Source organism: Schistocerca piceifrons, chromosome 8 (genome assembly GCF_021461385.2).
Source record: "Schistocerca piceifrons isolate TAMUIC-IGC-003096 chromosome 8, iqSchPice1.1, whole genome shotgun sequence".
NCBI lineage: Eukaryota > Metazoa > Arthropoda > Insecta > Orthoptera > Acrididae > Schistocerca > Schistocerca piceifrons.
This window is the reverse complement of record NC_060145.1, coordinates 80,794,746-80,822,116: the sequence shown is the minus strand read 5'-3', so window position 1 is coordinate 80,822,116 and position 27,371 is coordinate 80,794,746. Positions and strand designations below refer to the sequence as shown.

At 42.3% G+C, this 27,371-nt stretch overlaps 1 protein-coding gene across 7 annotated transcripts in view; it reads right to left on the bottom strand.

The window, feature by feature from the left end:
• LOC124711454 (eukaryotic translation initiation factor 4E transporter) overlaps positions 1-27,371 on the bottom strand; it is a 289,788-nt gene that overhangs the window by 82,448 nt on the left and 179,969 nt on the right. For all 7 annotated transcript variants that reach the window (XM_047241541.1, XM_047241542.1, XM_047241547.1 and 4 more), the window contains one exon: positions 25,037-25,225. In XM_047241541.1, the coding sequence (XP_047097497.1) occupies positions 25,037-25,225 (189 nt within the window). The remainder of the gene's footprint in view (positions 1-25,036; positions 25,226-27,371) is intronic.

Here is a 27,371-nt window from a genome sequence, read left to right as displayed (position 1 = left end):
TACGAACTGGACTTCATATGTTCACGTATAGAGGGAACATCGGCCGAATGCATGCAGAACATTGCAAAAACAAGCACATCATATGAATAGTTTCGTGACGCATTTTTAAACAAATACTGGTACAAGGAGACACAAGACAGGATAAAACAAGAAATAATAATGAGCAGAGGCTTGGAGAGTTCAGGGTTCTGTAGTCTGGTGAAGTATTTCAGAAACTCGACCAAGAAAAATCAGTATTTGGATGACCCATGCACACCGGCTGAGATCATAAGATTGCGTTACATGAAGTTGCCAATTTCCTACCAGAAAATGCTCATCGGCCGATGTGGAAGTGATGAAGGATTCAAGGGTACCCTAAGAGTTGGAGTTCGCTTTCAATGAGCATCAGGCACGAGAAAAACGTAGGCAGAGAGAGAGGGCAAAGTGAAAGAAGCGAGAACAGAGGAAATAATAGAGGCTATAATTGGCAAAACAATGTAAATTGGCCACCTCACCAAAACATGGGCCATAGGTATCTTAGTGGGAACAACATACAGTGGAAGAACTATGGCGCGGAATATAGGCAACAAAATGAACGAAGGTGGGAGCCACAAAGTAATGGCGTATCATGGGGTGACAATAGATAAACTTGCGAACAGTTTGATCAAGGATAGGGTGGAATGAATAATAACAGGAATCGGGAACAATCAATCATAATTAGACCACCTAACCCTGGGAGAGTATGACAAAATGAAGTAGACTGAACATTGACTAGTCCAGACTATGGGCACTAGTGAAAATGCGCTTGTAAACGATCTCGCAAGCAATAACATAATTATAGAATGAGGACATGAGGGAGATATTACATGATGAAAATGAAACATTACCTAAACAGGAAACCTATCTGGTGGTAAAAGTACAAATTGGAGGAATTATGGGTACTGCTGAAATAGTGCAAGAAAACTCTCAGCTATTTCCGATAGACTGTTCACTAAATGCAAGGATTCAGTTAATCCACCGATGCTTCCAATGCAAAAACAATGGTATGAGGTGCGTTAGTTGGAAAGGGTACAGAAATAGAATGTCAAGGACACCAGATGACTGCAAATCTGTTCATAATACAGAAACTAACAGTGATATAACAATCGGTGTAGATTTTCTTTTAGTGCAGAAAGCTATCATTGATCTAGGAAGAGGTGAGTAAATGTTAGGGAGAGAATAAAAATAAAAATCAGATTTGATGAGAAGGCAATAAAAGCTAAAATACCAGTGAGCTGTTTACAACTTCAATTCACAGACAAACAAAGTTCAGAGGGAGGAGTGTAGAAAAAAATAATGAGAATGGAGCAGATTTCAAGTTATAACATGAGCAGATTAATGAAATTAACAGTAAGATTAATTCGAAACTTGAGAATCTGGAAAACAGATATATGAACAGACAAGGGTTGGAGTTTGCACTCAAAAATAATGCAGTGATCATCTTACCGAAAACCGGATGCATTAAGGGGTATCAATATAAATTTGAGGTAAAGAAACAGACCATTTCGGGTACCTCCTTATGCCATCCTATGGTCATACCAGGAAAGGGTTCTAGGTGAACTACGAAGAATGGAGGACAAAGGTGTAACTGAGGGAGCGAGATCTGAGTATACTAGTCTACTACACATAGTAGACAAAAGGACAGTGGAATTCAGCTGGTGTTAAGACTCTCACCAAATAAATAACATTATTGTGCCAGTGACGGATCGCCCTGAAAGGCTTGAGGAGCACCTTCAAAGATTTCATGGGGTTTTGGTGTTTCCCTTACTTGATTTGTGATCGAGCTTTTGGCAGATAGAGCTCGATCCCGAGTGCCGAAAACACACGGCATTTATTGCCTTCGGAAGGTGTTTTCAGTACAAAAGGCTCCCTTTTGGATTACCTGTATCTTCAGCTGCATTTATCAGGGGTCTCAGCAAAGTATTGAGTGAAGAGTTAAAAGAGAAGATCATGTGTTATGTAGACGATATATTGATAGCAAAAAATACCTGGGAGAAACAAACTCTTAGAAGAAGTGTTAGGTAGTTTGAAAAGGTATGGGGTGCATGCAAATATTGGCAAGTCTTTTTGGTAGCAGTAGGATTAGCTTTCTGGGACACGTAGTAACAGGAGAAGGGATTAGTCCAGACCCAGGGAGGATGGCAGAAAACAACTGAGAGGGTCTCTAGGGACAATAAATTTTTATAAAAAGTTTATATATCTGGAAAAATTACTTAGTCCCCGACTCTGCCAATTGACAGGAAAAAGGAACACCCTTGGTGTGGGATGAGTGTGCAGAACGAGAATTCAGTAATTTGAAGGCGGCACTCATCAAAGGAAAAAGGAAGGGTACTCGTATAAATACAGACGGAGCGCCTGACTCATAGCAATGGCTACCGGGTAAAGCTTAACTGCTAAGCTTACGACTAACCAAACTACTGTCGCTGTATCGTCACTCACTCGACGTAAATTGTGTCTAATATTACAATGGACCAACTTTGTTTCGATTTGGAGGTGCGGCCTAAAACTTTTCTCTCCCCCTGAATTTCGAGTCGCAAATTTCGGGTGCGGCTTAGATTCGGGAATTTTTTTTTCCTTTATTTTGAGGCTCATTTTTCAGGTGCGGCTTAGATTCGAGTAAATATGGTAAGTTATGTACATTTAGGTCCACGAAAATGTTTTCTGAAAAATGAGGAGTGTCTGCTAGTTTAAAAACACGGAGAAACGTATAAGGAAAGTACCAGCCATCTGTAAAAACTGCCAAAAGGCAAAATCCACAACTGTAAGAACCCAGCCTCCTTTATACCCAATTATTCCTGAGAAACTAAGGCACATGGCAGCGACAGATTTAATGGAACCATACTCAATGTACCGAGAGGCCATCAGTGTATATTGGTAGTACTGGAGCCAACATCCAAATATGTGACACTGACACCACTATAAAGGGCGGCTGGTGCAACTGAGTAGAGCCTTGTGCACAGAATTCATAAACCAAGTGGAAACTGTAATTTGTATTATCTCAGATAATGGACCTCAATATAAATCTGAGGTAGGGAAAAGAAGGTATAAAATAAAGCCCATATTTATTAGTAGACTTCATCCAAGTTTGAACCCTGTGGAGAGAATAATGAAAGATTTGGATAATTTATGTAGACTATACTGTGGAAAGAATCATGCTAGCTGGGATGTATTTCTTAAAGATTTTCAGGATGTGATAAATGAGCTCCGCCACAGTACCACATTGATGCCATCTATGATGGTTCTGAAGAATAGGGACCCTCCAAATAAAATTCGAGGACAGATCGATTTTCCACAAAGGACACGCTGACAAGATAAAGTCATAGTGGAGGAGGCTTTGAGTAACATTTGGGCCGCTGGAGAGAAGCGCAAGATATGCACAGACCAAAAGGCGCATGTAAGGGAATTTGTAGTAGGACAAAAAGACTTAGTTAAGTCTTATAGGTTGTCCAATAAGCAAATGAAGCTATGTCAAAAGTTCAAGAGATACAGTGGCCCAATACATATAAGAAGACTAGTGCATGCAAATGCGGTTGAAATTGAGTCTGTGACATCAGGAAAATCTTTGAAACTATCATGTGAGCCATCTCAAGCCATTTATAGATTAAGTAGGAAGAGTTAAAGAGAGCTTGTATGGCGAAAGTGAAGTATATTGCATATATATAGTTGGCAATTAGGTTATTGCACTGAAGGGATATGTAGATGTGCTATCATAATGTTAAAAGAGGTACTACAGTGCATAGAAGGGTAGAATGTCCAGAGAGAGAAAATTAGGGTAGGTTTTTTGTGTAGGTTATAGCTATGAGCACAGCAAGCTGAGTGTACAATTTAAAGGGTGTCTGGAGTTTTATGATGTGCTATCTGTCCATGAAGGAATAAAGTAAAAATGATAACTGTGTGGTACTGCAAAAAATAAATAAATAATTGTAAAGATGTGTGAATAGGTAAGTTTGTTACCCAACTGATGTGGAACGTATTAGCAGAGAACATCAGCATTTTGAAAATATTTTAGAACTACTTCATGAAATGAGTATTTTTCATGTTTAGCAGTGGAATCACAAATGAGTGACTCGCTAGTGGCGTTTTGCGGTGACTCACAGGTGTGTCGTCCAAATATTATTTGTCTCCATTCAGAGAAACGAGAGTTCACTAGGTGACCTGCTCCAGGTGGCTACGCGAGAGCGCACCGTTATTTGTATATGGAAGTGTTGTATTTATGCTGTTCAGAGACACAGAAGAATTGTGTACATGGTGGCCAGTTCTGCCGAATACCATGTAAGCACACCAAAATGATGCTCGAGTGTCAGTATCATGAAATGGATGTGGTTGGTTGGTTGGTTGGTTGTTTTGGGGAAGGAGACCAGACAGCGTGGTCATCGGTCTCATCGGATTAGGGTAAATTGGCTGCGGAAATAGCAGGAAAGTTAAAGGGGGGAGGCACTGTCATGAGTGGTAAAATACCAGTGGTTATAGGATTCAGAAAAGACCCTTTTTTAGGGTAGGGAGGACAGAAAGAAAGCAAATTTTAAGAGAGGTTAGAACTGAGACAAACCTTCAGTTTGAAAAAGAAATCAAAAAACATAATTCCAGCTTATTACATCAGCATAAACAGCCATTGGTTAAGAATTTTCAACTGTCAGCAGATATTTTAACTCCACCCAATTTTAACTCAGACAATGTGAAATGTCAGCTATCTTTATTGCATCAAAATATTCGAGGACTGAGAAATAAAATTAATGAATTAACTATATGCATAGATGAATTAGAATCTTCAAACCCAGCTGACATAATCTGCCTCTCTGAACATCATGTGACCACTGGTATAGAACTTTTAAGTGTTACAGGGTTTAGGTTAGCATCTCACTTTTGTAGATCAGAAATGGAGAAAGGAGGAGTTGCCACATTCATCAGGAACTGTCATAAATTTAAGAACATAGACATTCATAAATTTTGCCTAGAACAGCATATGGAAGCATGTGCAACAGAATTAGATTTTCACAAAAAATCTTTCATAATATTAAGTGTATATCGAGCACCTGCAGGTAACTTTAATCTGTTTGTAAACCACCTTGAAGCTGTACTGGCCCATTTAATAACCAAAAACAAAGAAATAGTGGTTGCTGGTGATTTCAATGTAGATTTCCTTAAAGACTCTCCGAATAAGAACTTATTTGAGTTAGTAACACTATCATTCAACTTAATTCCCACAGTAAAGTTCCCCACTAGGATAGCCACTTGCTCACAAACAGCCATTGATAATATCTTTATAGAAAAGTCCAATGAACAAAATTATATTACAAAACCAATAGCCAATGGCCTCTCAGACCATGACATGCAGTTCCTTCTGTTAAATGTTAATACTGAACAGGATATAAAATCTGTTAAATCTGAGCTCAAGAGGGTAATCAGTAAGCCAAAAATTGATTATTTTAGGACACTCCTCAGAGACATTCACTGGACTGATGTTTACAGTGCTCATGGCATGAATGAAAAATATAACATTTTTGCTAATAAAGTGCTTACCTTATTTGAACACTGCTTTCCCCCAAAACTTACCAAGGTTAGAGGAAAATCTACAAAGAAGCCATGGATTACTCGAGGAATAAGGGTATCTTGTAAAACAAAAAGAAAACTGTATCTGTCAATCCGAAACATTTCCAATGTTGATGCTATAGCACATTATAAGAAATACCGCAAAATATTAAAGACTGTAATATGGATGTCAAAGCAAATATATTACAAGGAAAAGATAGTCATATCAGATAACAAAATAAAGACAATATGGGATATAGTGAAGGAGGAGACCGGTAGGACCAGACATGAAGAGGAACAAATAGCATTAAGAGTAAATGATACATTGGTGACAGATGTGTATAGTGTTGCAGAACTTTTTAACAAACATTTTATAACTGTTACTGAAAAGATGGGGTTGTCAGGTTCGGTAGATGCTGCTATGGATTACCTTAGACCAGACATTTCAAGTAATTTCCATAATATGAATTTGACCCTCACTACCCCAACAGAAATAATGTCCATCATAAAATCTTTAAAATCAAAAACATCTAGTGGGTATGATGAAATATCAACAAAGTTAATTAAAGAATGTGATTCTGAGCTAAGTAACATATTAAGCTATCTGTGTAACCAGTCGTTTATCAGTGGAATATTTCCTGAATGGCTGAAATATGCTGAAGTTAAGCCACTGTTTAAGAAGGGAGATAAAGAAATAGCATCAAATTTCCGTCCAATTTCACTGTTACCAGCATTCTCAAAAATTTTCGAAAAAGTAATGTACTGTCGTCTTTATAACCATCTTATCTCAAATAACATACTGTCAAAGTCACAGTTTGGATTTCTAAAAGGTTCTGATATTGAGAAGGCTATCTTCACTTACAGTGAAAATGTGCTTAATTCATTAGACAAAAAATTGCAGGCAACTGGTATATTTTGTGATCTATCAAAGGCATTTGACTGTGTAAATCACAATATCCTTTTAAGTAAACTAGAATATTATAGTGTAACAGGAAATGCTGCAAAATGGTTCAAATCTTATATCTCTGGCAGGAAACAAAGGGTGTTATTAGGAAAGAGCTTGATACATGTCTATCAGGCACCATCCAACTGGGAACTAGTTACATGTGGGGTCCCACAAGGTTCCATTTTGGGGCCCTTACTTTTTCTTGTGTATATCAATGACCTTTCATCAGTAACATTACCAGATGCCAAGTTTGTTTTGTTTGCCGATGATACAAACATTGCAATAAATAGCAAATCAAGTGTAGTCTTAGAAAGATCAGCCAATAAAATATTTGTGGACATTAATCACTGGTTCCTAGCCAATTCTTTGTCACTAAACTTTGAAAAAACACACTACATGCAGTTCAGAACTTGTAAGGGGTGTCCCAAGAGTATATGTCTAACATATGATGACAAGAAGATAGAAGAAGTGGACAGTGTTAAATTCTTGGGATTACAGCTTGATAATAAATTCAATTGGGAGGAGCACACCACAGAACTGCTGAAGCGTCTTAACAAATCTCTGTTTGCAATGCGAATTTTGTCAGACGTAGGGGATATAAAAATGAAAAAGCTGGCATACTATGCTTACTTTCATTCCATAATGTCATATGGGATTATTTTTTGGGGTAATTCATCAAGCCAAGCTAAAGTTTTCCGGGCACAAAAACGTGCAGTAAGAATTATATGTGGTGTGAACTCAACAACATCCTGCAGAAGCCTGTTTAGGGAACTAGGGATACTAACTACAGCTTCCCAGTATATTTATTCCTTAATGAAATTTGTCATTAAAAATATATCACTTTTTCAAACCAACAGCTCAATTCATGGAATCAATACTAGAAATAAGAATAATCTTCACAAGAATTTAAAGTCACTTAGTCTTGTACAAAAAGGTGTGCATTATTCAGGAACACACATTTTCAATAACTTGCCAGCAGCCATAAAAAGCTTAACAACCAATGAAATTCAGTTTAAGAGAAGCCTAAAGGATTTATTGGTGGCCAACTCCTTCTACTCCATTGATGAATTTCTTAGTAAAACCAACTGATTTGTATATAAGTACAACATAACTTCTGCACAATTTCAGTGCAGTAATGTGTTCAATGAAAATTTGTGTGTGTGTGTGTGTAAGTATAATCTAACTTCTGCACCATTTCAGTGCAGTAATGTGTTCATTGTAAATAAGTATTACAGTAGTTGTATTACATGTTTATTACCTTATAAATAAATAAAAAACGTTTTTTATTTTAAATTCAGTGCAATAGTATTTGTAAAATGACTCTTAGTGTTCATTAAAAATGACGATCATTCCACTTGGGACCTGTGGAATGGTACATTAGTTTATTTGTTTTAGTTGTAAATATTTGTCATGTATTGTTGTTTTTCTGACATGTTCCACATCCAGGAGGACCTCCTCACTACGGATCAATTGGAATGAAAGTTCTTTTCGTCTTCCCCTCTCCTTCCCTCTTTCCTGATAAGGCAACAGTTTGTTGCGAAAGCTTGAATTTTGTGTGTGTGTGTGTCTATCGACCTGCCAGCGCTTTCGTTCGGTAAGTCACCTCATCTTTGTTTTTATATATAATTTTTCCCACGTGGAATGTTTCCTTCTATTTGTTTTTATATATATATATATATATATATATATATATATATATATATATAAAAAACAAAGATGAGGTGACTTACCGAACAAAAGCGCTGGCAGGTCGATAGACACACAAACAAACACAAACACACATTCCCACGTGGAATGTTTCCTTCCAGTTTGTACAGTATTTGTGCAAATTGGAAACTAATTGTGTGTAATATTGGGTAAAGGTTTCACAAAAAGGAACTTTTATGACACACACTGGATGCAACAACGTGATGTGCGGATGGAATGAGAGGGTAACGGCACAGCTGCAGAGAAAAGCGGAAGCAAGGGATGCCATCGGTAAGCCTAAGCCATGGCGAGGGCTTGGGCAATCCGCAGTAGACCTGCTGGGTCGGTTCAAACGGCCACTAATGACTCTTCTTCACTTTTGCATTATACGATGGAGACGAGATAAGCAAAGTGCACACATGATACAGTCAGTACACCCTGCAGCGCAACTACTAATAGCTGTACGGAACTGAACTCTACTTGCTTTTCCTTCTGCTGTTCTCTGACAGACAGAGACTGATAAACATCATAACCTGTAGCAGTCAGTCATCTGGCACTGACTTCTGAGGAATCTGAGTCTCACAACGACTCAAGTTCCATGTATAATGTCACCAAACAGATAACCTACCTATCCACAATTACCGTTATCCTTATCCAAAATACAATATTTATATCAAGAGAAAGAAATGAGATCATGAACAGAAGAGTAGGATCACAAACATAGTAAAAAGAAGAAAGACAGAAAACTTATGACTAGATACCATTACACTTCTCTGAGCCACCGCAGAAGAATTTTAGGTCCTACATCATCAATTCTGCGTGACACTTGTAACCTAACGGGATCAACAATGGGCTGAGGGTCCAAAGACTGACTTGCAAAGCCACCATGACCAATATCTAACAAATTGTTAAACCAATCTTCACTTCCTAAACTTAACAAAAACCGTACCTTCATTCCTCGTACACAAATGAAGATGAAAGTGTGTTGTGAAATCTGAATCAATGTGTGACTCTTCAAAAAGTATAATTTGATGAATATTGAACAGTTACACCCGATATATTTATCATTTTTTTTAACATCTTGTACTTATTTCTCAGGGTAGTCTTAAGTAAATATTGGTGTATATATTCACGTAAAATTATTTTTTTCATTCTCCTTGATAATGATGCTGTGCATTTAAACTATTTTAAATATTTTTGTATTTATTTAAAATAATTTTTTGTCACTTTCTTTGATAATGACAAGGGTTTTAACATGTTTAATATTTTACATTTTATACACTGTGAACAAGAACATTAGTTTAAATTGCTGGTCGATCTGAACTCTTATTACAAATATTAGTTGTCACAGTAAATGTAAATGCAGTGTGTCAAATAATGCTTTGGAACATAAGATTTTTGAAATGTTTAAAGAGAATACACATTAGGGAAACACTACACTTGGACAATCAGTTTGTGAATTTCTTTTTTTTTTTTTTTTTAATGCAAGCTGAGAGCATGAACATGACCAAGTGATATTACCCAGGATGTTTCACAGAATCTTATATAATTGTATAATGACCAACAGATAACGTCTAGAATAACTGACGTAACTGCTTGTTTTGCATATTAATGGCTAAATGACGTACATGTAATTTATTAGGCAACCACCTTGAAAAGATTAGGATACTTTAATATTTCTTGCCTCAACCTTTGTCAGAGAGAGAGCGAGAGCGAGAGCGAGAGAGAGAGAGAGAGAGAGAGAGAGAGAGAGAGAGATGAATGACATAGCCTTAAGGCTAAAGGAAGATGGGAACTACCATTTAAGGAGAAGACAGATTAAATAGTAAACATGCAGTAAATAAAATTATGGCAGTAAGCCCATGAATGAACAGAGAATGACTGTAGAAGAGCATATCACGATTCAATTGCCCCTCTGCCCTCGTATTCTTATTAGTTACTTGTACAGACAACTGATGGTTATATTATTTTGAATGGATAAAGTAATACTAGAAGAATTACCCCATCCTAATACCAAATAGTTCATTAGGTGGGGGTGTTGTAAAGTGGCTGTAATTTCACACCTTAAAAGCAGCCATCTACATACCTTGCCACGATTTAAAACCGGAATAGGTATCATCCGATAGGTTGTACATTGTATATATGACAATTTCAAGAAGACTGACTTTGTCACATACACCTTGTAAGTAGTTGTTAATGCTTATTGCTTCAGAGGTGATGGAGAGTGTATTATCAAAATGGAATTATGAGCGAGTGCCTGTAGAGGTGGAAACGCCAGCGGAAATGGAAACGCCAGCGGAAATGGAAACGCCAGCGGAAATGGAAACGCCAGCGGAAATGGAAACGCCAGCGGAAATGGAAACGCCAGCGGAAATGGAAACGCCAGCGGAAATGGAAACGCCAGCGGAAATGGAAACGCCAGCGGAAATGGAAACGCCAGCGGAAATGGAAACGCCAGCGGAAATGGAAACGCCAGCGGAAATGGAAACGCCAGCGGAAATGGAAACGCCAGCGGAAATGGAAACGCCAGCGGAAATGGAAACGCCAGCGGAAATGGAAACGCCAGCGGAAATGGAAACGCCAGCGGAAATGGAAACGCCAGCGGAAATGGAAACGCCAGCGGAAATGGAAACGCCAGCGGAAATGGAAACGCCAGCGGAAATGGAAACGCCAGCGGAAATGGAAACGCCAGCGGAAATGGAAACGCCAGCGGAAATGGAAACGCCAGCGGAAATGGAAACGCCAGCGGAAATGGAAACGCCAGCGGAAATGGAAACGCCAGCGGAAATGGAAACGCCAGCGGAAATGGAAACGCCAGCGGAAATGGAAACGCCAGCGGAAATGGAAACGCCAGCGGAAATGGAAACGCCAGCGGAAATGGAAACGCCAGCGGAAATGGAAACGCCAGCGGAAATGGAAACGCCAGCGGAAATGGAAACGCCAGCGGAAATGGAAACGCCAGCGGAAATGGAAACGCCAGCGGAAATGGAAACGCCAGCGGAAATGGAAACGCCAGCGGAAATGGAAACGCCAGCGGAAATGGAAACGCCAGCGGAAATGGAAACGCCAGCGGAAATGGAAACGCCAGCGGAAATGGAAACGCCAGCGGAAATGGAAACGCCAGCGGAAATGGAAACGCCAGCGGAAATGGAAACGCCAGCGGAAATGGAAACGCCAGCGGAAATGGAAACGCCAGCGGAAATGGAAACGCCAGCGGAAATGGAAACGCCAGCGGAAATGGAAACGCCAGCGGAAATGGAAACGCCAGCGGAAATGGAAACGCCAGCGGAAATGGAAACGCCAGCGGAAATGGAAACGCCAGCGGAAATGGAAACGCCAGCGGAAATGGAAACGCCAGCGGAAATGGAAACGCCAGCGGAAATGGAAACGCCAGCGGAAATGGAAACGCCAGCGGAAATGGAAACGCCAGCGGAAATGGAAACGCCAGCGGAAATGGAAACGCCAGCGGAAATGGAAACGCCAGCGGAAATGGAAACGCCAGCGGAAATGGAAACGCCAGCGGAAATGGAAACGCCAGCGGAAATGGAAACGCCAGCGGAAATGGAAACGCCAGCGGAAATGGAAACGCCAGCGGAAATGGAAACGCCAGCGGAAATGGAAACGCCAGCGGAAATGGAAACGCCAGCGGAAATGGAAACGCCAGCGGAAATGGAAACGCCAGCGGAAATGGAAACGCCAGCGGAAATGGAAACGCCAGCGGAAATGGAAACGCCAGCGGAAATGGAAACGCCAGCGGAAATGGAAACGCCAGCGGAAATGGAAACGCCAGCGGAAATGGAAACGCCAGCGGAAATGGAAACGCCAGCGGAAATGGAAACGCCAGCGGAAATGGAAACGCCAGCGGAAATGGAAACGCCAGCGGAAATGGAAACGCCAGCGGAAATGGAAACGCCAGCGGAAATGGAAACGCCAGCGGAAATGGAAACGCCAGCGGAAATGGAAACGCCAGCGGAAATGGAAACGCCAGCGGAAATGGAAACGCCAGCGGAAATGGAAACGCCAGCGGAAATGGAAACGCCAGCGGAAATGGAAACGCCAGCGGAAATGGAAACGCCAGCGGAAATGGAAACGCCAGCGGAAATGGAAACGCCAGCGGAAATGGAAACGCCAGCGGAAATGGAAACGCCAGCGGAAATGGAAACGCCAGCGGAAATGGAAACGCCAGCGGAAATGGAAACGCCAGCGGAAATGGAAACGCCAGCGGAAATGGAAACGCCAGCGGAAATGGAAACGCCAGCGGAAATGGAAACGCCAGCGGAAATGGAAACGCCAGCGGAAATGGAAACGCCAGCGGAAATGGAAACGCCAGCGGAAATGGAAACGCCAGCGGAAATGGAAACGCCAGCGGAAATGGAAACGCCAGCGGAAATGGAAACGCCAGCGGAAATGGAAACGCCAGCGGAAATGGAAACGCCAGCGGAAATGGAAACGCCAGCGGAAATGGAAACGCCAGCGGAAATGGAAACGCCAGCGGAAATGGAAACGCCAGCGGAAATGGAAACGCCAGCGGAAATGGAAACGCCAGCGGAAATGGAAACGCCAGCGGAAATGGAAACGCCAGCGGAAATGGAAACGCCAGCGGAAATGGAAACGCCAGCGGAAATGGAAACGCCAGCGGAAATGGAAACGCCAGCGGAAATGGAAACGCCAGCGGAAATGGAAACGCCAGCGGAAATGGAAACGCCAGCGGAAATGGAAACGCCAGCGGAAATGGAAACGCCAGCGGAAATGGAAACGCCAGCGGAAATGGAAACGCCAGCGGAAATGGAAACGCCAGCGGAAATGGAAACGCCAGCGGAAATGGAAACGCCAGCGGAAATGGAAACGCCAGCGGAAATGGAAACGCCAGCGGAAATGGAAACGCCAGCGGAAATGGAAACGCCAGCGGAAATGGAAACGCCAGCGGAAATGGAAACGCCAGCGGAAATGGAAACGCCAGCGGAAATGGAAACGCCAGCGGAAATGGAAACGCCAGCGGAAATGGAAACGCCAGCGGAAATGGAAACGCCAGCGGAAATGGAAACGCCAGCGGAAATGGAAACGCCAGCGGAAATGGAAACGCCAGCGGAAATGGAAACGCCAGCGGAAATGGAAACGCCACGCGTAACTCAGGCCCTGGGTGGGAAACCCTGCACAGGTGTGTTTGGCTACTTTCTGTGTTAAGCAGGGCCAAGATGGATGGTCTGGGCACCTGAGTGCTGAAGCACAATACAGCAGTGGCCCGCCGGTATTGTGTCAAGGCCAGTAGGATAACCGGATACTACTTCGGAAACTCAAAGTCTTGGATGCAGCAGAGAGGAACAAGGGGGCATTAAATCTGAAATCATGCAGGGTGGGATATTTCAGAGTATTTTTACTCTTAGAAGCATACCATTGTATGAATTCCTGATTAACAGTTATAGGCATTTCCTCGCAAACTTTCTGCACTAGACAACAAAAGACTAAAATGTGGTTGGTCGGCGCTCGGAAGAATGTGTAGAGAGGGACATTATTCCATGGTTTCGAGAATATGATTCATCTTCTGCTTTTACAAGCTTTGCAGGGAACCCAGTGGTGGATGAAAGAGGTCTTCCATTTTAAGTGCCCGTGTCTGACGGTCAGTTCAGTATCAGCTTTGTTGCTACAGAGGGACTTGCTGTCTTTGCTTTCATGAGATTTTATAATTAGAATGGTTAGGCACTGTACTGATGCAAACCTTTACTATACTGGACTTCACCTCCAGGTAGGGAGTAGTCGTTGAGTACGCAGCTTTCAGTGATTGAAAGCACTACTACTGTTGATACGTAGAGACCGTTATCTGAATTCCGGCCTTGGGGCTGGGAGTTTGCATTTCTTGTCTGTAGAACACAGAGAGGAGAAGACAGTATTAGGTTATACCAATCAGAGGACTTGTTTCTGCTGTACCAGTGTCTGAGTTGTTTTTATATTCTGTGGCTGGAATAGTTCTGTTGTCACAGACATGTACAAGAAGCAACACTCCGACACACCAGACACAGTACATATGCTGATATTGCTAACTGCTTCAGCTTATTAGGGCTATAAAGCTAAACAGCTGTGATCACATAACTTATTTCCACTGAGGCTGCGCACAACTGTAGATCATCTTTGAAAGTAGTGTCTTCTAGTGTTTGGTACGTAGACGATGTAAGTCATCTCGCATTATTTATATTAGATCGGGTAGCCATAAAAAGGGACAGATTTTGGCAATAGATCACTAATATTAATTATGAAATTCATTTGTGTATCTAGTCCATTGGACATTTATATATTAACATTTTAATATATAAAGGGGTTGTAATCTACACTCATGCTCATAAATTAAGGATAATCGCAGAACGTGGTGCCACAGAACGTGGCACTACACAAAACTGGTGCTAATAGCATAGGCACGTAGGGAACACACACGGCACGTGTCTGTAAGTCCACAGTATTGGTAATAAGTTGAGAAAACCATCCCAAAACATGTGCTTCAAGACGCCACTGTTTCCTATGCATGTACCCCGACATCAATATGGGATATCACCACCATGCACAAGTACACAGGCCACACAACAGATTGGCATACTCTGGATCAAGGTGGTCAAGCAACTGCTGGTGTATAGCCTCCCATTCTTGCACCAGTGCCTGTCAGAGTTCCTGAAGTGACGTAGGGGTTTGAAGACGTGCAGCGATAAGTCGATCGAGAGCATCCCAGATGTGCTCAATGGGGTTTAGGTCTGGCGAACAGGCAGGCCACTCCATTGCCTGATATCTTCTGTTTCAAAGTAGTACTCCACGATGGCAGTGCAGTGGGGCTGTGCGTTATCATTAATCAGTAGTAAGGTGAAACCCATTATAGCCCTGAAAAGGCAGACATACTGGTGCAAAATGATGTCCCGGTACACCTGACCTGTTACAGTTCCTCTGTCAAAGACATTCAGAGGTGTATGTGCACCAATCATAATCCTACCTGTCAAAGGCATTCATTCAGGGACGTATGTGCACCAATTATAATCCTACCCCCACCATCAAACCACGACCTCCATACAGGTCCCTTTCAAGGACATTAAGGGGTTGGTATCTGGTTCCTGGTTCACGTCAGATGAAAACCTGGTGAGAATCACTGTTGAGACTATACCTGGACTCTTCTGTGAACATAATCTGGGACCACTGTCTGAATGACCATGTACTGTGTTCTTGACACCAGGCTTTACGGGCTCTCCTGTGACAAGGGGTCAGTGGAATGCACCTTGCAGGTTTCTGGGCGAATAAACCTTGGCTGTTAAGTCGTCTGTAGACTGCGTGTCTGGAGAAAACTGTTCCAATGGCTGCGGTAAGGTACTGAGCAAGGCTACCTGCAGTACTCTGTGGCCATCTGTGAGCACTGATGGTGAGATATCGGTTTTCTTGTGGTGGTGTACACTGTGGATGTCCCGTACTGTAGCACCTCGACATGTTTCCTGTCTGCTGGAATCACTGTTATTAACTTGAGATCACACTTTGTGGCACACGGAGGGCCCATGCTACGACCTGCTGTGTTTGAGCAGCCTCCAGTCGCCCTAGTATTCTACCCCTCATAACTTCATCCATGTGTGTTCTTTGAGCCACTTTCAACACACAGTCACCATTAGCACGTCTGAAAACATCTGTACACTTACTTGCTGCACCGTACTCTGACATGCAACAACACACCTCTGCGTATGTGGACTGCTGCCAGCACCACCGTGCGACAACATCAGGTCAAATGCACTGAATGGTCATACACCGAGGTGATTTAAATCCGCCAACTGTTCACCAGAGCATTATTTCATCATGTATCAGCATTATCATTAATTTATGAGCATGAGTGTACAATAAACATGGAAGTAGAAACAGCATTTATCATTTTGAAGTTACTGGTATTCTTAATCATTCATTTATGTGTAAGTTGTAATTTAAATGTTGAAGAGCAAGGAGGAGATATCACCATTAAGAGATCCTAAGCTCTGCTTCAGGGGGTAGTCAGACAGGGCCAAATCTTCATTTTCATATTCAGTATTTTCTGTTGCGCACATTCAATTTACACCCACCCGGAGTATCATCTTGGAAAGCTGCCGGAGCAAGAGCTGAAAGCGAACACCAAGAGTCAACAGATAAGAGGGACATGCCCCATACTGGCAATCAAAGGCGTCATTGAAGGAGGCATAGGATGGATGGTCATGCATGGCAGACTTACAGCATGCATATCTGCTGAGGATAAAGTCACAGCAGTAGGACAGCGGTAGTTTGGTGGCTTCTGCATACAGACACTCAACCACACTAGTGTAAAAGGTGTGGTGATGGTGGATAGTTTTGAGATGACGTAATATGGACAGATGCGCAAATGCATAAACGAAACACCAATTACTCTAGTTTCGAAGGGACAAGGGAATGGTGCAAACTGAGGAGGGTGGTTCGGTCTGCTCCCCACGAAGTACCACTGAGGACACCTAGGACATTGAGGGACAGCGTACAGCAGGCTACCAGGTAAGACATGTGGGACGACCAAGGAAGTTTCCTACTGAGCATGAGCCCCAGGAATTCTATAATTTCTAAAAACAGCAGGCCAACAGGCCCAACATATAAAGATGGTGGAAGAAACTAATTGCGCCACCAGAAATTCATACAAAGGGCTTTGTCAGTGGAAAAGTGAAAGCCACTGTCGATGCTTCCTGAGTAGAGACGATCGGGACATCACCGAAGATGCCACTCAATGAGACAGGTCCATGGAGAACTGCAACAGATGGCAAAATCGTCAACGAAAATGAAGCTGGATATGCCCTGCCGGAGACAGGCCATTACAGGGTTAATAGCAACACCAAATTGGATGACTCACGACAGAACCCTGAGGCACTCAGTTTTCCTGGATAAAGGTGTCAGACACCGCAAAACCCACACATAAATTGCAAACTTTGTCTTTTAAAAATACCTGAAGAAAACAGGGCAGGCGGCCATGGAAACTCCATGTGCAGAGAGTGCAGAGGATACCAGCCCTCCAGCAGATGTCTTAGGCTTTCTCGAAATCGAAGAACACAGCCACAGTCTGGTATTTCAACAGAAAACCATTTATGACGTATGTGGACAAAGTGATAAGACAGTCAACTGCAGAATGGCACCCTCTAAATACACACTGTGCAGTGGTTAGTAAATTGCAAGAGACTAGCCACCATACCAGCCGGGCATGAATCATACGCATCACCCTACAAACACAGTGGTGAGAGAAATGGGGTGGTAGCTACAAGGAAGGTGTTTGTCCTTATCGGGCTTAGGTATGCATATACAGTAGCTTCTCACTTTCAGGCAAGTGCTCCACCGACAGCTACTGAAGCACTACTCATGACCAAGCCCCACAGCTTCAATTCTGCCAGTACCTAGTCTCTTACCTTCCAAACTTCGCAGAAAATCTTCTGCGAACTTTGCAGAACTGACAGAAGTCCTGGGTTTGAGTCTTGGTGTGACACACAGTTTTAAACTGCCAGTGAGTTTGATATTAGTGCACACACTGCTGCGGAGTTAAAATTTCATTCGGGGGGGGGGGGGGGGGGGGGGGGGGGGGGGGGGGGTAAATGTAGCTATAGCACAGATCATAATTCATAGAAAAGTTTAGAGGTGGTCTTTATCCAGCAGTAGATGTAGAATGACTGACTAGAAATTTCTTCACTGATCACTTTAAAACAATGGAAGAAGAAAAAGAAAAAACTTTCTAACACAATGTATAGAAAACTAGAAATCAGAAATTAGATATCATTAATGTGAGCAAAAGTTACATGTGTGAAAGTAAACTCTTAAGACAATTCATAGCTACAATACACAGGAATCACTGTACAGGCGTGAAATTACATTCATAAGCCATTAAAGACATTTTGATGCATCAACAGTGTGTGTTCTAGTATCATCCCACACAAAGTAACAGTAGATCTTTTCATTAGTTGTTCATTCTCTGAATGAAAGGTTTTACTATTTTGTTCACTTAGATCTCAGAAGTTGTTTGGTTGATGATCACTACAATAATTCATGTTCCACAAATTGCAAACCATGATGCTTTCATATGTGCAGGCCCTTTATTTAACTGGTGGTGATTTTCAGGACTCCAATCTACATCTATACTCTGCAAACCAATGTGAGGTTCATGGCAGAGGATACATCCTGTTGTACCACTATTAGGGTTTCTTCCATTCCATTCACGTATTGGGCATGGGAAGGATAATTGATTGATTTACTGAATGAATGCATCTGTGCATGCAACGATCATTCTAATTTTATCCTCACAATCCCTATGTAAGCAATACGTATAAGGTTTTAGTATGTTTCTGAAGTCATCATTTAAGGCCGGTTCTTGGAACTTTGTTAATAGACTTTCTTGGTATAGTTTACAGTAACTCTGACACACTCGCTTGGATCAAACAAACCTTTGACCATTTGTGTTACCTTTGTCTGTATATATATCCCCATTAGTCATATTTGGTACAGGTCTTTCACACTTAAACAATGGAAAATCCAGGATGGAATGTAACAATACGAGAGAAGGAAAGTTGCTACTTACCATATAGCAGAGATGCTGAGTCACGGTAGACACAATAAAAAGACTCACACGATCATAGCTTTTGGCCATTAAGGCCTTGTCAGCAGTACACACACACACACACGCGCACACACACACACACACACACACACACACACACACACACACACACACACACACACACACACACAAAACTAACCCACCCATCTGCAGTCTCAGAGAGCTGCAACTGCAGACTGTGTGTGTGTGTGTGTGTGTGTGTGTGTGTGTGTGTGTGTGTGTGTGTGGGCGCGCGCCCGCCCGCAAGTTGCGCGTGCGTGTGTCAACTGTTGACAAAGGGCTTAATGGCCGAAAGCTATGATTGTGTGAATCTTTTTATTGTGCCTATCGCGCCTCAGCATCTCCACTATATGATGAGTAGCAACTTTCCTTCTCTCGTATTGTTACATTCTCTCATACTTAAGCAACATTCAAGTTCTGGTCACACAATTGATTTTTTTTTGTTTGATTTGGTTTTGGGGCACAAAACTGCTACGGTCATTAGCACCCGGTCTGTGACTTAGGAAACGGTAAAAAACGAAAATGGAAACCAGCAGCAATGGGAACGAAACTCAAAAAATTGGAGAAACTAAAAGCAGAAGGAAAGCTTAAAAATCCACTACAGAAAGGGGTTGGTTGTCCCCAAAAAAAGCTTCAAATGACTGACTTCTCACTGGCACTAATAAACTCGAGAACGCAATCGGCCGAGCACTTGTCATCTGCTAAAATGGACGATATATCAGGCGACAGCTGTAGATGGCGCGTAACGGAGTAAAATAGGGGCACCCAGTTAAAAGGTGTCTTACCGTCCACAGCTGAAAGCAGTGGGGACAGAGTGGGGGAGGATCGCCGCTTAAAAGATGTCGATTGCTAAAAAGACAGTGCCCTATCCGGAGTCTAGTTAAAATTACCTCCTCCCGACGACGCGTTCAGGAGGAAGAGGTCCAAGCACTGGGAAGAGCTTTCACGTCCCGCAATTTATTATGGGGAAGTGTCGACCAATGTGTGCGCCATAAAAGAACAACACGATGACATAAAACACTCCGTAGCGGTGAAGGGAATCGATCGAATAGCTGCCCGAAGAAGAGAGACTGCAGCCTTGGCCGCTATATCGGCCGCCTCATTTCCACAGATACTAATGTGTCCTGGGAGCCAGAGGAACGCCACCGAGACGAACCCCAAGTGGAGCAAGCACAGGCAGTTCTGAATTCGGTGGACCAGAGGGTGGACAGGGTAGAGAGCTTGGAGACTGAGGGGAGAGCTGAGAGAATCTGAACAGATAACATACTGTATCCGCTGATGGCGACGGATGTATTGGACAGCCTGGAGAACAGCGTAAAGCTCCGCAGTATAAACCGAACACTGGTCAGGAAGCAGAAATCGATTTGGGGTGTCGCCAACAATATAGGCACTCCCTACACCTAACGATGTTTTCGAGCCATCAGTGTAAATAAATGTGGCTTCCTTCATTTGTGCACAGAGCAGCAAATGCCCGACGATAAAGAAGTGAAGGGGTACCATCCTTGGGAAATTGACAAAGGTCACGGAGCAGGCAGATCCAGGGAAGGAGACAGGGCGGTGCTGTACCCCAAGTTGTCAAGAAGGTTTTAGGAAAGCGGAAGGAAAGAGAATGGAGCAGTTGACGGAAGCGGACTCCTGGTGGTAGTAGGGAGGAAGGGCGGTCTGCATACCCTACATCCAAGGAGGCGTCGAAAAAAATGTCATGGGCCAGATTAGCAGGTATGGAAGACAGATGGCTAGCATAACGACTCAGGACTGCTCGCCGATTGGACAGCTGAGGTTCAGCAGTCTCAGCATAAAGGCTTTCCACAGGGCTGGTGTAAAAAGCTCCAGACACTAAACGTAATCCACGGTTATGGACAGAGTCGAGACGCCAAAGAATAGATGGCCGAGCAGAGGAGTAAACTATGCTTCCATAGTCCAATTTCGAGCGCACTAAGGCGCGATAGAGGCAGAGAAGGACCACTCGGTCCGCTCACCAGGAGGTACCATTCTGGACAAGGAGGGTGTTGAGGGATCGCAGACAGCGAGCCGAAAGATAGGAAGCGTGGGAGGACCAGCACAGTTTTCTGTCAAACATAAGACCCAAGAATTTAGCGACAACCGAAAACGGAAGGTTGACAGGTCCTAGATGTAAGGAGGATGGAAGAAACTCCTTACGACAACAAAAATTAACACAAACGGTCTTACTGGGAGAAAAGCGGAACCGATGGTTATGAAGTTGGGGTACGTAAAAAAATCTTCACGAGTATGCTCTTTTTTCGAAGTCTTTGTGTCTGACTTTTGGGCTCGAGATTTAGCAGAACCCAATGAAGGGTGAACCATAGAGTGAGCAGGCGAAAGTGGGGAGGTCGAACGGGCGATCTTTGCGCTGGCCGATCTGACAACCGTGGCACTAAAGGTGAGATCACAAGTCTGCATGGCCGCCTCCTTTGTTGGCCGAGGAGAGGCAAGGACAGTGCTGTATTTTCCTGTCTGAGGCACAGTGGGCTTTCGACTGGCGAATAATTTTCGAGCAGCAAAGGTCGACACCTTTTCCTTCACTCTGATTTCCTGCATGAGCTTTTCGTCTTTAAAAACGGGGCAATCTCGAAAGTAAGCAGCGTGGTCACCCATACAGTTGATGCAACGAGGGGATGGAGGTGGACAAGCACCCTCATGGGCATCCTTCCCACACGTAACACATTTGGCCGGATTGGAACAGGACTGGCTGGTGTGATTCAACTGCTGACACCGATAGCAACGCGTAGGGTTTGGGATGTAAGGGCAAATGGAAATTATCTCATAGCCTACTTTGATTTTCGATGGGAGTTGAACTTTGTCAAATGTCAAGACGACAATACGGGTTGGAATGATGTTCGTGTCAACCCTTTTCATCACTATGAACAGCCATTACGCCCTGGTCAGACAGGTAGTGTTGAATTTCCTCGTCGGACAATCCATCGAGGGAGCGTGTATAAACGACTCCACGTGAGGAATTTAAAGTGCAGTGCGCTTCCACCCGAACAGGGAAGGTGCGTAGCAGTGAAGAACACAGCAATTATTGTGCCTGGAACAAGACTTTACAGGACCTGCAATTGCGTCGACACCTTTCTGAATAATGAAAGGGTTGACCGTGGAGAAATCGTGACCTTCGTCAGACCGAGAAACAACAAGGAACTGTGGCAACGATGGAAGGACTGTCTGTGGCTGAGACTCATTGAACTTACGATTGTGAGCAGACATAGTAGAAGAAGAGGAAACCATTGCGAAAGTATCCCCCATGATTACCGGCGTCTCTGATGGCGCACTCCTTCCTTGTGGGGGCCCTCTCTGAGGGCACTCCCGCCTTAGGTGATTGTTCACACCTCAGGTCACACCTCCCGAGAAACAGAGGGACCAATCGGCACTTTTGGAAGGTATCAGCTCGGGTAATCACCCTCCATGGGCCTGGCCGTTACCAGGGGGTACGTACGTGTCCTACCTGTCTACCCGGGGCGGGGAATTACGCGTTACCCCGTCACCAGCTACGCATGGAAATGCGTGGGTCGGCCTTCAGACACGCACAGGGAGGAAAAAAGAGAAAGGGAAAAATCAAAGGGAAAGGAAGGAAGAGAGGTCTCAAATGCCGCAGCAGAGAAAAGGGCAAAGAGAAGAGGTAAGGAAAAGGGAAGGACAAAGGAAGGACGAGGACTTGCAAGTGGAGAAAGCAAAGAATTTGTTACAGTTTCGAGCGTCCGTCTCCGGACGTAGGCACAAAACAGTCCCAGAGAGGGAGAAAGGGAAGGAAAGAGGCAGAGGTGAGGAAGGGGGGGGGGGGGGGGTGTATGCAGCCCGGAAAGGAAGGAAGGCCACATTAGCTCGGGGTCCTGTGCTTGCTAAGCACGTTTCCACAAAAGAGTTGACCCCCTGGGGGGCCTCACAATTGATTTGTAAGCAATATCCTTTGTTGACTTATTGCTTTGTATGAGTTGGCTGTTTCCAATAGTGACTCATTGATATTATAGTCTGAGCATACATTTTTTTGTTTTGTGATGTGCACAGTTTTACATTTCTGAAAATTTTGACCAAATTGCCAATCTTTGAACCACTTTGAAATCTTCTCAAGATCTGTCTAAATATTTATGCAGCTTCTTTCAGTCAGTACATCACAGGTAACTGCATCATCTGCAAGAAGTCTGAGATTACTATTAATATTTTCTGCAGGGTCACTGATATACAATATGAACAGCAGGCGTCCCAACATTCTCCCCTGGGGCACACATCAAGTTACTTCTACGCCTGATGATGAATCTGATCAAGGTAACACACACTGCCACCCCCCCCCCCCCCCCCCCCCCCAAATCAAAAAGTCCTCAATCCAGCCATAAATTTCAATTTCTACCCCATATGAGCGTACTCTTGACGGTAAGCATAGGTGTCGTACCGAGTCAAATGGTTTTCGGAACTCAAGGAATACTGTATCTACCCAACTGCCTTGACACAAAGCTTTCAGTATGTCATGTGAGTAAAGTGAGACAGTTTTCACGTGGTCAATGTTTTTGGAATCCAATGTTTAAGTTTCTGCGAGCTCATACATCCCAATAAATGAAGCCAAGGTTCATCAGAAAAAAGGCACTTTACAATGAATGTCTCGTCCCACATAGGTCATTTTGGTACCAGCACGAGTGTCTTAACTGGTCAATAAAAGCACTTCTGTTCCTTTTGAAGGTTTCAGTAAGTTTGTGCTCAACTTTGTTACTGATTCACCGATCTTAGGTACTAAAAGTGTGGAAAGTTTTACTCAGCTTTCTTTCAAAAACGATTCGTAACATGTTTAGCTTATTCTAAGACTGATATTCCACCTGCCACATTTAACAACGGAGCAATGTATCTTTCAGTGACTGGTGTCTGCCCATAGGGGTATATGTTCCTACAACAATAGAGACCACCCATTCGTGTCTGTGAAACACCTTATATGTTACTACATAATTTATTTTAAGGGAGTATTACACTAACACCTGTCACTAAAACTGTTTCCCACCAGACTGAGGCCTTTAGCTTTGTCAAATATGGGCAGCACTTTCACTAATAATAATGCTGTATAGGCACACGTGACCCATCCAACAACTTTAGCCAGTCTCTCTCTCTCTCTCTCTCTCTCTCTCTCTCTCTCTCTCTCTCTGCTACTTGAATTTAAAGTGTTACTGTCTAGTGCAAACATTTCATAGCAATACACAGGTGGAAAATTGAAGAGATCTGGGAAAGCTTAGTGTTTATCAAGATTTCCCTGTAGATCAATGTAATTATCTGCTTTACAGTAGATTCCATATAAAAATTGGGTAAACAATAAATAAAAATTTAATGTGCGATTCAATGTGCCAAGTGAGAGAATTTAAACCTTTAAATGTCCAGACATATTAAAGATCTGTGTGCAGAACCAAGACTATAACCCTGTCGAGAGCACAGTTTTAATTTGTCGGGACCGTCCGTATCAGCACACTATTCACCGCAAAGTGAAAAATTTATTACGAGTACTTTAAGCTTTTCCTTTGCGGGGAAACAACCTACCTCCTAAGCATTCCTCGGTCATTAGAAGCTTGATTTTAACAGTACCTATCCTTCATACTCAATAGCTACTCTTACTTACATGTTGGGCTACCAGTCCTTAGAGAGAAAAAAAATCAATAGCAGAAAAACTTTATAGAAAACCGGTTTGAAACAAACTTGGGCGCACAGTTCTCTCAAGTTCAATTCAGAAAAGATTTCTGGCAGTGGTACTTCTGTTTTTTAACACAGACAAATTTCTATTTTAATAAGGCCTCATGAAGATACTTCTTAAATATGTAATTTAGAAATAGCTACTGAAGCACGATGTTCTTAAGCAAGAATCATATTACTTATTTCCTGCAAGCAATAATTATAAAGGTAATATCAATTAAAAACATAGAATTGCATGTAAACAATGCAAGGGAGAGAATGAGGTTTTTACTTAGTAGCAGCATCTGCTATTATCAAAATCTGATTGGTTGACTGACAAAAAACTAGACCCTTCTTTTTCACAGGTATTACCAATGGAAGTATCCAAGCTCAACTTATAACCTGTTTTACAGTTCACCAAGACAGAGAGTGAAGCTATGAAAAGATATGCAAATTGAGCCTGAATCATGTAGTGTGCAAGTGAATTGTCAACTATGGCACACTGTCTTTTGAGTGCTGGTCGTGCACACTGTTTTAACCTGCTAGTTTCATAATGAGAGACACACAACTTATACACTGACAATTAACTAATTTATTACCTGTTGGACTTGCAGCAATTTCATAACCAAATCCTTGGGGATTTGCATCTGCTGTTGCTGCTGAGAGATATTAGTAGTTTGCTTGTTTTGGGAGTTAGTATTCTCCAGGCCTCCTACCATATTCACAGAATGATCAGGAATTGATGTCTGGCGACTAACTTGCCTATTTTGTTGTGAGTTTTTCAGCATCTGCAACCAGAATAATTTATCTTATTAATAACATGGTACCTTCTATATACGATGTTTCATATACCACCTCTAAAATCATAGTTTTAACATCTGCCAACAGTTGAGTACATAATTTATCATAAAGGAGAGGATAATTTGGTGAATTTGATGGAATGAACAACATTACATACAGAACAGGGAAATAATGACCTTCATTGCAAAAACTTTATGCTACAATACAACTTCTTATAAAATTATATAGTGTGTAAAACCTAGTTTCTGAACAAGTAACTACTGTATCATTGGAAGCTTGCTAGAGGTCAAGATTTACTTTCGAAGGCTTTAAACATGCCAAGGGCAATAGAGACCGAACTAAAGCAACCAGACAGGTTTATGGAGTTATGCTATATAAAGTGCTCTTAGTTTGCATTACATTTCATGCGAAAATTGACATCCAATGTATTCTAAACTTCAGAAATTCTAATAAACTTTAACTACATCCCTACAATATACATGAAAATTTATCAACTAATATGATCCGCAGTGACCTGAATATCCGAACAATCAAAATTAAAAATCAGTTTGCATTAATAACATTTATGAAAATTAAACACACAGATAAAGTGCGCATAATGGCATGAAAGTATGAAAAGGACGGAACTGCTAACAGTACTTACCTTAATGTGGTGGCCTTCCAATACTGCCAATACACATTTAAAAATGTGAACACTATTTGTCACTTCTGTAATTAGAAGTTCCTTTTTCCAGAAAGAAAGGGATAAGTTTGGAAAATACAAAAAAGAGGAGCAGTTCACTGTACCTTTGTCATTTTGTATATGTGTGGTATCAATACAAGACCCACAGATGAGGCTTTACGAAAAGCTCTCCATGTTAATGATGACATGTCAAATAGTATTTAAAACAAGGGTTTGGTAGAAAAGTCATGGCATGGTTGGCTGGAAGACCCACAAAGAGCATGTTCAGCCTACTAATTGGAATGTTTTTTTCTATTGTGTGTAATGTTTCTGTTGGCTGATGATAGGATGATGAAACCCAGTGCTGGAACATAGCCTGTTCCTCTCTAAGTGGACCACAGGGGGCTTTAATGTCTCAACTGATGGATGAATCACCAGCAGTATTACATGCTCCCTCTCCCTGAGAGTCTGTGGGAAATTGAATTTAATGCAGCACACTGGTGCTAAGACTGGCGATCAGAGACTGTCAACGCAATTCCTCACCTTTGTCAGAATGGCAAAAGAAAGCAGCCAACACCATGACATACCCAAGCAGTTACCCATCCTAGCACTGGCCACACCTGATTTTGCTTAACTTCAGTGATCTGATGAGAAACAGTATTAAACAAGCCAAGGCTGTTAGCAAGGGTTAGATGTGAAGTGCATAATGTGACACAACCAATGAAAATGATAAATGTGTAATTCTGAGTTAAGATGGATTACATTTTAAGTTAAGGTGGTTAAATTCTCACAATGTATTTTGCATGGTGACAATATGGTAGACCTAGTGTCCAAATAATTGAGACTTGTCAATGGAATGAAACAGTCACAATTGTGACGTTACAGCTCCAAAATTTATGGTCATCATAACCACAAGGCACATAGCACCATTAAAATTCTGTCCTCAGTTAACATAAAATTTGTTGTTTGGGTTTAGACTTTTGGAAGTTGAATAATTTATACCTCTATTGTATGAAGCTCCACATCACAAATGGGGATTCTTGTTGCAAGTTTTATTATTGCAACATTGTAATATCTTGGGAGAAATAAAAATAAACTCAGCTGTGATAATCACTTGCCCTATAGTGCAGGTGTTCAATAACAGAAAGGTACATACAGAAGAACTGCAACAGGATAGCTCCACTTTTCTTCACTGCGCATACCTGAAGAGGGGAGGGGAGGGGAGGGGGCAGATATACAGCTATGAGAGGGAATACACCAAGTTCAAGAACAGGAACACAGCATTAGAGTGAGATCATCCAAATGCAGGAATGTTTAACATTTTGAACAGGATATTGGGACTGATGGGATACACTGGAGGGAGACAGGTACAAGAACAGCCTTAAAGATTCATTAACTCATGCATATTAACTAAACTGAGGATGCCGAAGTGAAGTAATGAGAAGCTTGAGGATGAGGAATACACATGATGG